Raw genomic sequence first — 16,710 nt, 5'->3', positions numbered from 1 at the left:
GTTTTTCCAGTTTTCATTATTTTTGCACTGTAGTTTTGCATTGTGTATTCGTGATATTTGATTTTGTTGTTGCTTTCTGTTATTTCTTAGTGTTTACCTGTCTTGGTCTTTCCTTTAACTGATTCAAGTTCGTGTTAGGGTATTTCATGGCTTCAATTCGGTGCAGCAAAAATGTTTTCTATCAGTGGTCAGCGGGATGTTGCTCAGGGGAGCAGGAAGGTTTGCATGTTCGAGCTCAAGCAGCAGGAACACTGAGCAGTGTTACATCAAAAGACACGAATCAACCTTGGGATCTTTAAGCGTGGAGACTTTCTAAGTTCACTCGCGCTGACGGAAAACCCACCTTATGAGAACAGACACCCCCACATCCTCACAGTTCTTGTAGACGTGCCCCCACGTGTCCTGGACGATCTCCCTCTCGGTGTCGGACAGCGGCTCCGCGCGCTCCGGACGGTCCTCGCACTCCACCTCTCCTCTCTGCACTCCCAGCAGCTGCGGAGGTGGCGAGGGTGGCGGCGGAGACTCCCGGCGCGACATCCTCCTGCGGCGCAGCAGCCCGGAGGCTCCCAGCAGCGCCCGGGGGAGGTAGGGAGCGAGGGAGGGGGGGAGGGAGACGGAGAGCTGAGACCCCACGGCGGGAGCTTGGAGGAGAGACGGGATGAGAAGAGAAGTAGAGAAGAAGAGGAGGAGAGCGGGAGGAGAGAGGAGGCAGACGGCACTCAGAGCCAAGAAAAGGAAAGGGAAAATGAAGCTCCACTGCCACCCACCGAGCTCTCTCACTCCAAACTCTCACTCGCTTGTACTCCCTCTAACTAAAAACTTCTTTCTCACACTGTTCTGCTCTCTCTCCCCTCCTCCTCCTTCCCCCTTTTCCCTCCCTCTCTCTCCCTCTCCCGGTGAGGGAGATGCTTGTCGGTGATGCTGATGTTGTTTTCCCGTCACTTCTCCTTTGCTTCTCTCTGATCCACTCGCTCTGGGTGGAGGAGATGAGGCGTGCTGAGGCTGTGTTGTGAGGACCTGATGGAATGAGAGCAGGGTGGGGAGACGACAGGAGAAAGAAACAGAGGGGTGGAGAGACCAGGAGAAAGGAGGGGGATGAAAGAGGAGGCGAGAGAGAGAGGAGCACATATCTTAGTGCATATGTGGACACATGCAAAGAGTGAGGACTCATTTCTGTCTACATGGTATATTTTCTTCTACATGCCATCAAAACATGTAAATATGTGATTATTAGAGGCAGCAGTGCAACGTTAGCGCAGCAGAGAAACCTTTGCTCTGCATGAGTCTGTGTGGGACTAACAGGATCCCAGTGTCTCAGCATCTCTCAATGATTTAAAGCCAACAACTTTATTCTTTTGTCACTCTTTGCACAGTGCTGTCTTTTAGAGAATAAACGGTGCTAATGAATGAACACAATCTCCTCAGCAACAAACAGAAAAGCCCCTTTATTAGATACAACTTGCTAGTACTGGGGTGGACCCCTTTTGCCTTCAGAGCCACTGCTTCATGGCTGAAGCTGCTTCATTCATCAAAGTGCTGGAAGCATTCCTCAGACATTTTTGGTCCATGTTCACGTGATAGCGTCATAGATTTATCAGCTGCATGGTGTGAATCTTAAAACAATGTTCAGGTAGGCTGTGGTATTTTAATAATGCTGAACTGTCACCTAGTGTTGTCTTCTGCTGCTGCATCTTACCTGATTCGACGTGTTGTGTCTTTAGAGATGCTCTTTCTAGTGAATTGATTGTAAGGAGTGGTTATTTGAGTTACTTTTACCTCTGGATCTGCTCAAAGCAAATCTATCCATGCTCCTCTGACCTCTGATGTCAACAAGGTGCTTTTACCAGCTCACTGGATATTTTTTTTTTATCTGAAAGTTCTCTGTAATCCCTAGAGATGGTTGTGCAGGAATATCCCAGCAGATCTGTGAAGTACCAAGACTAGGCCAATTACATCGTGTTCAAATTCACTCAAATCCCCTTTCTTCACCATTCTAATGCTACAGGTTAAATGCATTGAGTTGATGCAATATGATTGACTGATTACACATTTATGTAATCAACGCCTATTCAATGAGTAGTTGAATAGGTGTACCTAATAAAGTGTCCAGTGCAAGTTTTTCACTTGGGAGCTGGTGGAAAAATCAAAAGCAGAGAAAAAGAGAGCGATGTTGGGAATTCTCAATTGTTGCTAAATGTCTGATGCTTGTATATAAAACTGTTCACTGATGCTCTGTCATTTTAATGCCTGGTAATTCATCCACTTGGGGCCTTTTTAACCTGGAGCTGGTAGAAAAAATATGAGCAAAAGACATTTCCATTCTGAAACCAGTTAATTAATAACAGTCTTAAAAACCCAGACAGCCTGGCGTTCATATACATCACACCTAAATAACCAGTCTGTCAGCATGCAGGGTGGGGTTAACTTGCCAGATCTGACATTTATCTTTTACATTTTTAACATGGAGCTGTGCAAAAAGCACCATGAGTGTGCAGGGTTGTACAGTGAGCATGTGCAATCCTGCACAGCTTCCTTGTATAAAGCTTGATTTTGCCCATGTGAGAATAAGACAAATAACAGTGCTGTGTCTTTTTCCTGCCCACTCTATGCAGAAAGCCTGACCTAAACCAAGTGATGTCTTTCCAATGAGGATGCATTTGAAGCGACTTCAAAAAATGTCAGTCTGATTCTCCCAACATTATCTAGAGGTCATGTGTGAAAATGGCATTAGAGTAGTTTTACGAGCTCCAGCAAAGAGGCAGGAATTAATTTGCATACCTAGAGATCCACGCATGGAAAGAAGCTAGCAGCGTGCAAGGCCTTACATCAAGGCCATTTAAGACATTAATGGATTATAGTCATAGTCAAAAATAGTTCTATAAATGTATTTTGATAAACTGAGCTTAGCTTTTAAGGGTTCATTAGTGCCAAGTCAGGAAGTTTAAGCTGACCTTGCTAACACCGTTTTTCATAGTTTTCTTTTAGAAAACTATGTTGAACAATCTCAGTAAAATTAAACTGTGAAGTTGATAGCCATGAACGTAAAACAATAAAATATTCTGTAGAGTCACTGCTGTCGATCCAAGATTAATAAAGGAACAGAACCCTTTCACATTTAATCCGTTTTTCCAGAAATAATAACGTATCCTCGTTTACTTCAAGCTTTGAAATCAATCTTTGTTCTACTGCCTCAAAGTGGATTAGGAAAAACTGCACATTCAAGCTCCCTCAACAATCATAAAATGTTACCTGAAAATAAAAGCAAGGCTATTAAACAGATCCAGAGAGGTGGATGATGAGGTGCTTTCTACTCATGTGACCACAAATTGCTCACATCATCTAAATATGTAAGATTTAAAACAAAAAAAAGACACAGAGAGAGAGAGAGAGAGAGAGATCTGACACTTCTTCTCACTTGTTTTCGGGATTATAGAGGTAAAAATATCAAAAAGCTGCTCCCTCCACTTTCAGCCTGCCAGGTTTAATTTACCATGCTTTCATCACTGGAGATAATTACACTTACCACTGCTTTCTATACGGTAAAGCTGGTTGACCTTCCCTATCTGAAAAATCTAATAACCACCAGTACTCATACAATGGGATAGAAAATTGCCATCTTATATCTCATCTTTGCTACTGCTGGGACTGCGACACATATTTAAACCGTTTCACTGACTGGTTTAATGTATCAGGAGCCCTGAACCAGAACCGATGTAGGAAAGCCTGTCTTTGCAGTTTGAGCAGCAGTCTCATGGATAATATACCACATCATGTCCCCTCTCTGTACCTCAACAAGCCAACAACAACCTCCACCTGCCTGCGATTCCTTTACAAGCTTGTTTAGTGGAATATGTCTGCTCTTTGTAATTTGTAATCTGCTTTTGTAAATGATGGCAATTTAATTCAATTCTGTTTTATTTATACAGCACCAAATCACAACAAACGTCACCTCAAAACACTTTACATAGTAAGGTAACGAAAGAAATCCCACAATCACATGACTTGGGAATAGTGGGAAAGAAAAGCTCAATTTTCACAGGAAGAACTCCCAGAAGAGCCTAGTTCTGCTAGAATGCTCACCTAACAACTTGTCACCTCACATAAAAACAAAACCAAAAAACACATTTTAGAAAAATTCAAAAATTCACATTTTTATACCCAAATTTGAGTATAAAAGATTACATTAAAAAATTTCTGGATAGCAACAATAATCATATTTTTATATGATTATTTACCATTTAAAAATATCATTTTAATTAAAGAGCTTGCACCTGCTGGTGGATTAACCAATACAAGGACGTAAAAAATGATTTTGGTCGTTTCCAATACTGTTAATTTAGGGTATAAATCTTAGATTAGGTGGTGGTCTACCACATTAGTTAAGCATTGGAAATGATGATAATAATGAATATGATCAAAACTGAGTCCTGTTTCAGAGCTTTGTCTTGAGCATTTTGGCTGCATCACAGGTCACTCGGCCTTAGAGAACTCCTTTCTCTATATTTATGAATTACATTTAAAACAATGACAGATATGTTGTAGTCAATAGAACTTGAAACTTGCAGCTGAGGCTATAATATCATCAGGAAAGTGTTTTAATGAAGTTATATGTGAAGATACCCAGGTACTGTTTTCCTATAGACTTCAATATATCTGACCTTTTTTTTTTTTTAAAAAAAACACCAGAAGAGTCGCCCCCTGCTGGCCTTTAAGAAGACTGCAGATTAAAGGTGCTGCACATTCAGTCTATGTCTATCATATTTATACAATCACCATGGCAGCCTGTGGCTACATAATGACAGGATATGATGTGATAGGAGTTTCCTGTATGTTCATTTTGTTATCATGGTTATTTTATTATTATTATTATTATAACACTGTGAACATTGTATCCTCAAGTAGCCAGTTAACAGTGTTATCTTTAAACTGTCAGGACTTAGTGATAGATTTAATTCGGTTATATTTAAGCAGAGGCAACTCACTCATAAAGCGCCACATTTTAAAACAAACAGTTCATAATATTCCCCAGAGCCCAGGGCGAGAGATGAAGTATTCAGATTCTGATGTTTTACACATCAAACAATCATATTTACCATTTCTACAAGAGCAAATGTCTGAAGTTTTGCTTGTAAAATTAGTGAAACTGTGACAATGCTGTTTTTTAATTAAAAACAGCTACTGTTTAAAGATCTCCAGACTGACGTAAATGATCGTCTATTTTCTTATATAACCATTTTGCTTGCTCTCGTATTGAAAAAATAAATATATTCACTTTTCGTGGCAATAAACAGAGTAGGGCCAACTTATTATTGTACAGATGAGCTGCAGGGGCTATTGTCAGAGGGCACCAGCATAGAAATGAGTCATAATGTAAAGATGGCATTGAGACAAAGAAAACAGTACATGCTTTAAAACTCAAGGAGAAGGTTCTGCTTATACACAAACTCTCTCTGGACATTGCAGTAGACAGTTGAGCAGGTCCGGAGGAAGCCGAGAACAACATGGCCCTGGAAAGGAAAGAGACCAGACCAGAATGTCATTAAAGTTAATGCAGGCTCCTGCATAATCACCATTTCTTTCTCAATCCTTCAAATAATATTCGAGCTACTCCGAGTGCTGCTCCATCATGTTTAAAGCTTGTAAATGCCTGTTTTCTTAGATGTGTGCCACCTGTATTTTACCGCACAGCCTTCACTACGGGCTTTCGGTACAGTCAGGTCTTTTAAGAGGGCCTTCCAGATCATGACCTCAGCGTCCTGGAAGGTGGTTGTTTTTAGGAGAAGCTTTGTGTTCGTGAGTGGTAAGAACTGCTGCAAAAATGGGACTGAATAAAATAAAGAGACTCGACTATAAAAATATTTCAGACTCATTTGTGTGTGCTTTTTTTTAACTATTTAAAAAACTGTTTTGATCCGGTGAAGAAAATTTGATTTTCAGAACTCAGTGATAGAGAAAATTGCTTATTAAGATGTAGATTTTTGAAATGAGCAAGCGCCAAGAGAGCACATCAATCTATATTTGTGCAGAAGACTGAAGGCTGTGCCCGAGGAGGAGGTCAAACATTTATCTCAATCCAATCTGCCATGGTGGTATTGAAAACGCCACATTTGGCATTCCTTATTTAAAAAAGAAAAAAACTACTAAACTGCTGTCTAGACAAAAGCAGCAGAGGGGTGGTGGAGGACGATGCTGCTGACAGGTCTATTATGCCACAGAGGCGACTGGAGAAGCCGACAATCGAGAGATGGAGCTGTCACAGCATTTTTCAAAATGGCAGATTTCACTGCAACACCAAAGGGTGTCACTCTGTCACTCGTCAATGCACGATGCAATAACTGCCTCAGACGTCTTGCATCTGTCACAGCTATGCTGGTGCTCACTATGTAGCATGAAATATTGAAAAAGAAGAAAACTGCTATGTGTACTGTGTTGTGAGTGCCAAAGCTGTGTGCGTTGCACGACTGGGACATTTATGAAGGAGGACAAATGGATAGAAAACACAATCAGAAGCCTGACAAACTCCCCTGAGCATGAAAATCACCATGGTCAGTCTGTCTTGTCTCTGCTAGCCAGCTAACTAGGCCTCTTAGTTAGCTAGTTTAGTGTTTTCTGTTAATTTATGTTGTAAATTTATGTTGCATGTAGCACCTTGGTTCCTGGAGGAACGTTGTTTCGCCTCACTGTGTACTGTTAAACTGTATATGGTTGAAGTGACAATAAAGCCAACTTGACTTGACTTGACTTGAAGTGTAGTTTTGACAATACATAAAGTATATAATCATGTATTTGTTAAGCACTACACAACTCAAAGAGTATGTGAGTAACAAAGGCTTTAGCCACTGACTTCAACTGGACCCATGAGGCTCAAAGTCAGCAAAGTTTTAGTTTATGCAGCTGCTGCCCTCTACTGTCTGCTGCACCCATAGTAACATGAGGCAAGTGTACCAAAGACTTTGAAAGAGAAAATAAGCTGAAACCTTTGACTTCTTTCCAAAAGACTGGAGGTCCACACTGAGCTGGTCTGGTCTCTCTTTATTTTAAAAGTCCCTTGATGAAGTTGGGAAAAAAATTAACAACACTACAAAATTTACAATATTATATTTTTAAAAATTGTAGATAAGATAGTATTTACAAACACTATGAAAATAAAACTCAAATTTAAAAAGTAGACTATATCATTTTGATCCACTGTCAAATACTTTAGTATTTTTTAATTTAGTTTTTTTACAGTAAGACGGTATAAATGTTAATAACTTCAGTAAATACCTAAAGATTTTATTTATTTTTCATTCATTTTATTTATTAGCATTGAGATTATTGTTGAGAAGTATAATTACATTTATGATATGACCTTAAAAATGGTTAGAAAAAAATATTAATAAAAGCATGAAAATTTACTCTGAATCTTCACGTAGCTAACATGTTAGCAAGATGCTACATGAATAAGATACAACTTTTACTGCTTTACTTGTATGTCAGTGCATAGCTGAGTTAGATATTAGGCTATTTTGGGCATTTCTAGTTGGTGTTCTGTTAGATAGTTTGTGTTTACTGCCGTGCTATGGAAAATAATCTGGTTTGGCGCTGTTTTATTTATTTATTTGATGCTAGGTTTAGCCTTAATAATGTTTAATCAGGAAGCACCAGCTGAGGCGTGATTAGCTTTGAATACGTCACTAAATTTCCTGCTCTACTTGGCTGACTCAAAGTCTTCATATATCACTACAAACTCTTAATTCTGTGATTTCCAGACCCGGTCTGGGAAACTTTGGGACATTTTGTAAAGTAATTTGTATCAGCATCTCTGATGAATTTCTCAGGGTAAGCACCAACTCTCTGACTCCATCTTGTGGTCAGTTGGTGTTAATGCAGAATGAATAAACCAGGCTCTTCACCAGTACTGAACAGATGCAGAGAAGCGCAGTTCCTACAAGACAAACATGCACAATCGTATAGGTCGTTTTTCTATTTTACCACTTAGTAGTTTATTATAACAAACTTTAAGAATCTGTCTGTGGAGCAAAGAGATTACAGAAGAAGTGAAGAGGCACATACAATATATTTACACTTAAGTATTTTTTTTAAAAACTAAATACCTTGTTTTTGTTTCACTGATTTATTCAAATATTTGTATGTGAAGCAAGTGTTTACTAAGACAATGTGGACTTTTTCTTAACAGACGTACTCAGTTACTTGTGATTTGTTACGTTTTTCTTTACTTTTTTCTTATGTTTTTTTAAATACTGGAAGTGTCCACAGTCAGCTCACCAACTTAAAGTTAAAATCTGCACTCTTTCAGGATTGTACCTGTGGCAAAACATCAGTTAATTCCACCTTTAGTTATTTCTATTATTAATTAATATTATGTTCAGCGGTGCTAAAGTATTACTCTTATTTAGTTTAATTTTTTTAGTTTAGTTTTTTTTTTTTTACTTCTCCAGATACAAAAGGAACAACAGATATATTTTTTAAACCATTTGGTTTGACAGATGTTCATGAAGGAATAGTACAGGTGTATTTGGGATAATACTGGAAAATTATACCTGAGGGAAATGCTAAATTTAAAGCAATTTTTACTAATAATATCCTCAAGAATTAGCAAAATTCTGTGTGGGTGTTGTTGCTGTTAGTGCTGTGAATAATATTGCCATATTAATTTTGCACACATGCAATGAGTTCATAGTCAGATTGTTCTGATTAGTTGTTTTGACCGAGGCGTTTCCTGAATCTTTCTAATGTATATATATAAGAATTTTGTTTGATATACCTAAAGAAGGTCTGATTGACTGTACTTTAATAAATATACCAGCAGTAACTTGGCCAGTAGGCGGGAGTTATGTTTAACTGTTTTTATGAGATTTCTCTGTGTGGGCTCATGTGTATTTGTCAGGATGGAGCTGAGCCTAAAAATAAAACATTGAGGTGAATGCCAACAGTGTAAGTTTATCCTGCTGCTAGACTACAGGAAACAGCAGGAGGAGAAATGAAAAGCAAAGTGTGAATTACGAATTTCAGCTTGTATTAGGAACATAACTGCTGTCGTGGTGGTACATATAAAAAAAAACAGAATAGAAACATAGCTACAAGTTTATAAAAGAAAGAAAAAGGCTATCCCACAAGGCCTGTCTATATAGGTAAGTGCATTTATTTATATTGAGTATTTCAAGATACAAATCATTGGGTGCTTCACAAATAAAATCATAGCACTTTAACAATTTTTTAGGGGTTTTGGGGTTTTGTTTTGTTTTGTTAGCTTTCCCCCCTCATTATTGTGTTATCTTATTTTCATCTATAGATTACGGTTTATTCATTATTGTGCATTTTTATTTACCTTGACTATATTTTATATTACATTTTATAGCTAGCCTTACTTTATATTATTTTACTTACATATTTTTACTTCATTTTTTATTCGTTTTCCCATTGTTTTTCATTTATGTACCCTTACTTATCGACTTTATTATTTTTTCTTATTTTATGTTGCTTATTAACATAACTGGTTTTGCTTTATTCTTTTTCTGTCTTACTATCTGCTTGTCAGTCACCTGCAAAGCTGAAAGATGGTACAGAAAGTCTGATTGATTGAAAGTTTGATTTCCGTGTAAACAGCAGCTCCAGTGGCTCTACACAAGAATCTGACTGAGGCCAGTTCAGAACTGGTTAAAACCAGCAGGTAGACACATGGACATCAAATAATATATGACTGGGACTGGGATTTATGTGATTGTTATGACCGATCACATGAATCACAGGTGGGCAGTATACAGCTGGCTATACATACAACTTTCTGTGCTATATAGATGTCTATAAAATGGCATGGTCATTTAATGGGCTTAATGTGTAATATGAAAAGCAAAATATTGTATATAGCTACATCTCAATGTAGGTGAAAGTGTGTACAAAGCATGAACTCTATGAAAAGCTGAAGCAACAAAAACTATGCAGATAATGTCATAGAGCAACTGTGTGGACGTCAAATTTAGTTCACAAATAAAGAAAACAGACACACTGCTATGAACTGCAACATGACAAAAGGCAATGGGAGAACTGAGGCTATGAATGCACTAACTACAAGAAGTGGACACACCTACGGAAAAAACATGGGTTAAAAAAAAAATCAGGAAGACAGAACCAGACACAAGACACAGGAGATAAGTATTACCAAAATAAACAAATAACTTGAATACAGAGGTAGATACACCTGCACACAGCAACTTTAAGCTATGGGAAATGTGGGCGAAGACTGGGAAACCTGAACAAGAAACTCAAAGAAATTCATGCATCAGAAAAGCTCCAAGTATTCACAAACTCTTTCTTAATAATAACAAGGTGGTTACCATAATGACTGCAATTAAAACTAATAAGCAAATAATTCATGCAAGATACACTTAATTTTAAAAGTTACCCTACGTTAGAGCCAGAATAGAGCCAGTAAAAGTTAATGAGTAAAATTATGAGCCAGTAAAAGTTTGAAGTAAAAAACTAAACATTGTTGTTCTTATTTCCCTCCTAACAGTCAAAACGTTAATTATATAAATCAGGAAATATCAATTTTCTGTCTTTTGCTAGTCATCAAAAAAAGAAAAGAGCGGCGACATGAAGACAGGACAAAAAAGCATCTATGTACATAAGGTGATCAAGCGACGAATGATACACCCTGTAGTAGTAGTAGTAGTTTTTTGTTTTCCTCTGACATCGTCTAAGCAATGGCACTATCTTTTTAATGCAACAGGGGGCGCAGTAAACACAGCGAATTGTTCCACCACTCTGAACAGATAAGACAGAGCACACAGAATAAATCTAACTATAGTAGAATAACAAGCTTACTCGATTTGACTTGGTTATCAGTTTAAGTGTTTGATTATTTAACAAAAAACAATAAAACATGCCATAAAAAGAAACAAGAATGACACACATGTAGCCAGAAGGTTCTGTAGATACTGGCAAGCTAAACGTTATGATATTACTAAAATTTAATGCAAACAGGATTTTAAAAGGGCAAAGTAAATATAAAACACAGGAGGAAAAAAACTCATATCCAAGAAAGATTTCCATAATTTCTGCATAATAAACACTACAATACCACTACAATACACCACTACATGGTGTATTCTATGTATGAATAAACAAAAGAAAATACCATTATACAATAAATAAAAATTGTACTTAATCAAAACCGAATATTGTTGCTTAAAACACTGCAACACTGATATAAAAGTAAATGAATATATATATATATATATATATATATATATATATATATATATATATATGAATACACATAGGAATTGCTTTGTCACAGCGATAGAGTGTAAACAGGTTAAAGGTGTTGTAGCTCGGTAAAACCAAATACATAGTGTATTTAATGAATACACATAAATGTTCCAGATTTTTTTGTCTTAATAATTTGATATGGTTCTACTACATCCCACTGGAGCAGCGTCCAACGGTCTGCAGGTGTTCATTTATTGACCACAGACAAATGGCATTTGGGCGGCAGTTGTCGACTAACTAAGCTAAAGTTTCGGCATGGGGAATTGTTTTTTCACCAATCGCATAGAGGCATCAGACTTTGACAGCCAATCATATTCCTAGTAGGCGTTGCCTTAGAGGAGTGCGGCGGCGGCGGTCGTGCTGTGCATCTTCTCGGGCCCGGTAGAGTTCGGTTGAGCGGATGCTGGATGGTGGGGGAGTACCACTGATGAGAGAGAGCGGGCCGGAGAAGGGACTGTTTAGCACGTTTCGGGGGACTATTGCTATCATCTGCTGGACACTGATAAACACTCGGGTCGGGTTTCTTCGTCTATTGCGGGAGGTAAGCAGAGCAGAGAAGCCGGGGACGGGAGTTTTAGTGGGGATGTGGTGGTTAGCAACAGTAACCGTTAGCTAGCGGATTATTGTGGCATGACTTTCTAATGATGGAGGACCATCAGCTTGGCTAATGCTAGCCGCTGTCCCGGCGCCCCGGACCCAACATACTGTTTTTGTTCACATATAGATGAATGTGTTGAAGATTTTCCGTTTTCAAGTTTGATCTTCAAGGGTTTAGTCTGAAACAGCGTGGTCATTGTCCGCCTGCTTTATCCCCACCCAGACGTCTTTGAGCCACCCACACCCATGATGGGATTGTGCCTTAGGAAGCTGCACAGTTCATCCCTAAAACTCCCATTTGCGCAGACTATTTAGGAATCTCTCTTACCTCATCGTCTTAACGTTATAAGAGCAGCGGTTCAAACCAATTCAATTGTGTACAGTTGGCTAAACAGAGCAATGAGTCCTTGTAGGTATCTTTTTTTTTCCAGTGGGTGGGAGGTGAAGCACAGCACGCCAACTTTGAGCTAATGTTAGCGAGCTAATCTAGCCAATGCAGCTGTTTGGCCTGGCCCGGTACATATTTGCAGCCCTTTACGAGGGGGTTTCACGGCTACTTGCAATTTCACAGCTCTTTATCTTACCGGACATGATGAGGACAGGATATTGCCAAGCTGAATGAGAGTGACTGAGGGGATGGAGCAACAAGGCAGGCGCACTGATCCCGCTCCATCCCGTGACCTGACCCAGATTTGGCTGCAACAGCGCCTGATTTAAGCATGGGACTAGATTGTTGTGTAAATATCTTTAGGAATACATAATTTCCTCGGGGATTAATAAAGCATTCTAATTTAGCTGAGGTTGAGTTAGATTAATAAGATGCATCCAGACTTGTCTCCGCGTCAGCTGTTGAAAGCATCCAGTGCCAAGGTTTACAGTTATCCCGCTCTCTTTCATTTCTATCTTGATGTTATTTTGTGCCCACAAGATAATTGGGTGCACTTCTGAAAGATTTTTTTAAATTATAAAAATATAATGAAGTTGAGTTAAAAATGTAAAAGATATAAGATCATTATAGACTGCTGCAGGCATGTTTATGTGTTGAACTGCAGCTGATGATTATTGTAATTATCTAATTGTCAGGTGATTGTTGAGTGTATAAAATTATAGTTTTTTTAGACTTGCAATGATATATCTGCCCGATATTGGTATGGACTGATATTTGCCTTGCTGACTGATATCAGTGGGCAGTAGTTTACTGGCACAGCCTACATGGTCAAAAAATGTGAAAAGAGCAAAAAATATTTTTATGTCAAGCTACTTTTATTCATATAAAACATGTAAATTAAAAACAACAGGATCTGACCCAAAGTCCTGTCCGGTTGTGTCATACGTATTAAGATCAAATCTCTAAAAACAAATCACAACACCCACATTAACAACATTGTTAAAATGTAATGAGTAATAATAAAAATGTTATAGGTCAATGTAATGTTAAGTAAAAATTTCTTTTTTCTTTTTTAATTGTAAATAGTTGAGTCTCTAGAGCTGTACTGGACAGGTCCTTATGTGGGATAGCAGACTGTTTAAGAGGCTGAAGGTAACAACGGAGAAAGCCCGGTCATCTTTGGTGTTTCAGTGAGAGGTGACCTTGAGGCAAAATGTGGAGTTAATAGATCAATAATATGTTGTGGAGCTGACCCAAAGAGGGGTTTACAAAATAAACATTTAGGGGCAGATATACTGACTTGCAGCAGCACAAACTGGGTAGAGTTGGTATTTAGAAAGAGATTGCAGTGACAAGATTGTGTGTCAGGTATGACTCAAAATGTTGCATATGCATTTCTGCGACTTCGTTTCTCGAGGCAGAAAATATAAAATGCTCAAACTGATTTAATGTGTTTGCAAAATAGCTAATTGTGCCTGTATTTAATGCCAAAAAGCATGTTTTTGAACTTGAAATTGAAATGAACTGAAAAACTAAGCATAACTATTAGCGCTATTTGGGGATTACACTCACTTGATATTTTGCACCATTTAATATATTTAACCCTTAAAATCAGTTTTATGTTTCACAGTTAGGCAGCGAAATGTAGCCAAAACAGTCTGGGTATTTTTGTTTTTGTTGACTTAAACATTGATTTCCTAACTTAGTAAATAAGATTAAACAAATGCTTTCATAAATAGTCGAAATAAAAAAAACAACATGGAAGAAAATATCAATAATCATGATAACATTTTAAATTGTGATTTAATAACCAAATATTCAATATAAATATAAATATTTATTACATTTTAAAAAAGACAACACACCTGAATCTTTTTGAGGAAAAAAAGACCTAAATCATAAAACTTTTTTCTCAGTTACCAAATCTGTTAACAGGCAAATATTTTTGCTCTGATTATATGGTAATGGTATTAAATTATTTCATTTACTTAATTTTTCTATCAGACAGAATAGTCAGGGTTTCTCGTTTGCTTTTGAAGCGGCACAGATAGTGACGTTACTCTACATGTGGGCTGGTTATACTCAGGTAGGAGGCTTGACACTCACACACAATCTGTCTGAGCCTCCTGCAAATGATTTGGAAAGCCCTAAATTCATGTGAATAAAGTAACTTAAACAAATTAAATGGCAGAATAGAGATAATTCCGCATTATAGGTTCGTATAGTTTAAAATTCTCTCATTAGAGTATTAGACGCTCCCTCTCATGATTTAACTGTATCTTTTTATAGGTGTAGATGAATCACCCCTCTATATGTAAATTGCTCTGCACTAGTATTTAAAATCCATTTTGTTTTCTTTATTGTCGACAAACTGTAGAAATCTAAGTGTTTTCTGATAGGTTATACATAATAATAATAATAATAAGACTGGCAATCATAATTCACAGCAAACCTATGACAGACAAGCAGCAACATAGACATTAACAGATAATGTGTTTTTTATATTTTAATTCTCTGATTGTTTAAACTGATTGATCAGTGTTTCCAGTAGAGGTCAGTCATTTTAGCTTTTCCCGAACCAGTACACACGTAGTGATCAAGGAGACCGATATCTTGATATCAAAATTCATAATAAAACTAACCTTTGCTTAAGTTTTTAAATTTTGGGTATTAAAAAAAATGTTATGTCGGTAAATCTGTTATTCAGTGGTTATTGAATATGCTTATTCATTGTAATTATTTATAAATATCTTAATATGTGCATACTAATATAGTTTTTTCTACTGTCCATGAACTTTCGTATGCTTAATTTATCACAGGTTTTTTTTGTTTTTGGGGGGGGGGGGAGTTTTTTGACATATGACATATAGTTTGCATATGTTTTGTTGTTATTCTACTACTATTTGTTGATCAAGTGCTTGTGTGCATTTCCTTTTTTCCCTTTTTAACAATACATGCCTCTATTTGGGGCTATAAATTAGCCTGTATTGCTAAATCTGGCACTTGTACAGACCTGAGTGTTTGTATTACATAATGTGCACTGCCCCACCTTAAATAAAAGATAGCATCACAGTGTCACATGTTTTTTTATATATGCTCCTCTTGCGTTCTTATTCCTTGTTCCCATTCTGTCGCTTTTATTGCTCACTAAACAAAAAACATCTTAAAATATAACCCGTTAGGGTTTTTCAGCAACCTTTTACGTGTAGTGTTATTTGGCTTTTAGGCTTTCTCGTTAGTGTAGTCTTATGGCCTGTTTATTCCCGCTGTTTTCAAGCAATTGTGGCGTCACTTTTGACGTGGAGCACACTTTGGTGTAGTTTCATCGTGTGGTGCACCTCTAGATTTTTATGACCGGCCATGTACACCCAGTGTACGAGTGCATTGGTCCATACTGTCATTTCACTGTAGGAGCTCAGAAATCTCTAGTTTATAGAGTGGGAGGTGCTGCAACAGCTTGAAAAGATACAAATTGCCTTGCTTCCTGTTTCTAGCACTTGTGCTCCTATATTATGGTAAATGGTAAATGGACTGATTCTTATATAGCGCTTTTCTACTCTCCCGGAGTACTCAAAGCGCTCTATACAATATTAGCACTAATGGTATAGGATAACAGGTATCAACTTGGAGAATACTGTAGCACGTCAGACAATGGTTATGGGGCTGTGATCACATCACGGTTGGCATGTGCAACAACCAATGCAGTGACTATAAACAGAGCTTTAGTCACTGTGATCCGCTTTCCTTATTAGAGCTCATGGATTGAGCTTGTTGTCCAGTTTTTGCAAGACGGGTGTGTCTGCTACAGACCTGTAAGTCAGTTAACACAGCCTGACAACAAGCCTGTTAACAGTAGCTTTGCTCAGACTTTACTGTTTGCCACAAATTATTGTGGTATTTGAGCTAATTGATGTAACTGCACAATCATCCATATTGTCCTGACTGAAGTGTTGATTGCAAGATTGTGTGGTCAGGTAGTTATCTAGCCAAGTTCTTTCTCTAACACACCAGATTTGATAGATGTCATCAAACCACATAGGTGTTCCCTATCCTGTCCAACTTTGCCCTTAACCTATTCAGTAAATCAAAATTGACAACAAAATAATGTTGTCAATTTAAGTTAATGTTAAAAATTTAACTAACTGCTTGTTTATAGAGTATTTAGCTTCACATTGGCACAACCAATCATAACCACAAACCAAAACTGTAAAATGTATTATCCCAGTAAAAGCTACTGTTACAAATCCGAAACAATGACATAAATTATTAAGAACACGGCTTTGTTTTGAAGAAGCTGATAGCTGTTGTTTTCAAAAGGATTCCAGTCATTACCATCTGAGCTTGCTAAGAGCCAACATTTAGCAGCCATTACAAAAGCTGCATCATCCGAGAAACATTTAACCACCGCCAGCACTCAACTATCTGAGTTACATCTTGATGGAATCATGTCA

At 37.7% G+C, this 16,710-nt stretch overlaps 2 protein-coding genes across 3 annotated transcripts in view; one reads left to right on the top strand and one right to left on the bottom strand.

Moving 5' to 3' along the window:
• The window catches only part of cygb2 (cytoglobin 2), a 34,743-nt gene extending 33,908 nt beyond the window's left edge, over positions 1-835 (bottom strand). The window contains exon 1 of the mRNA XM_085408656.1: positions 344-835. Within this exon, the coding sequence (XP_085264782.1) occupies positions 344-537 (194 nt within the window). The 5' untranslated portion in view covers positions 538-835. The remainder of the gene's footprint in view (positions 1-343) is intronic.
• A 10,785-nt stretch (positions 836-11,620) lies between these two features.
• Positions 11,621-16,710, top strand: part of myh10 (myosin, heavy chain 10, non-muscle) — a 63,132-nt gene continuing 58,042 nt past the window's right edge. For both annotated transcript variants that reach the window (XM_085410247.1, XM_085410246.1), the window contains exon 1: positions 11,621-11,815. The gene's annotated coding sequence lies outside the window, so the exon portion shown is untranslated. The remainder of the gene's footprint in view (positions 11,816-16,710) is intronic.

Source organism: Rhamphochromis longiceps, linkage group LG6 (genome assembly GCF_057381845.1).
Source record: "Rhamphochromis longiceps isolate RC_006_pf linkage group LG6, R_longiceps_female_GT1.1, whole genome shotgun sequence".
Taxonomy (NCBI): domain Eukaryota; kingdom Metazoa; phylum Chordata; class Actinopteri; order Cichliformes; family Cichlidae; genus Rhamphochromis; species Rhamphochromis longiceps.
This window is presented reverse-complemented; position numbering and strand designations above follow the sequence as displayed.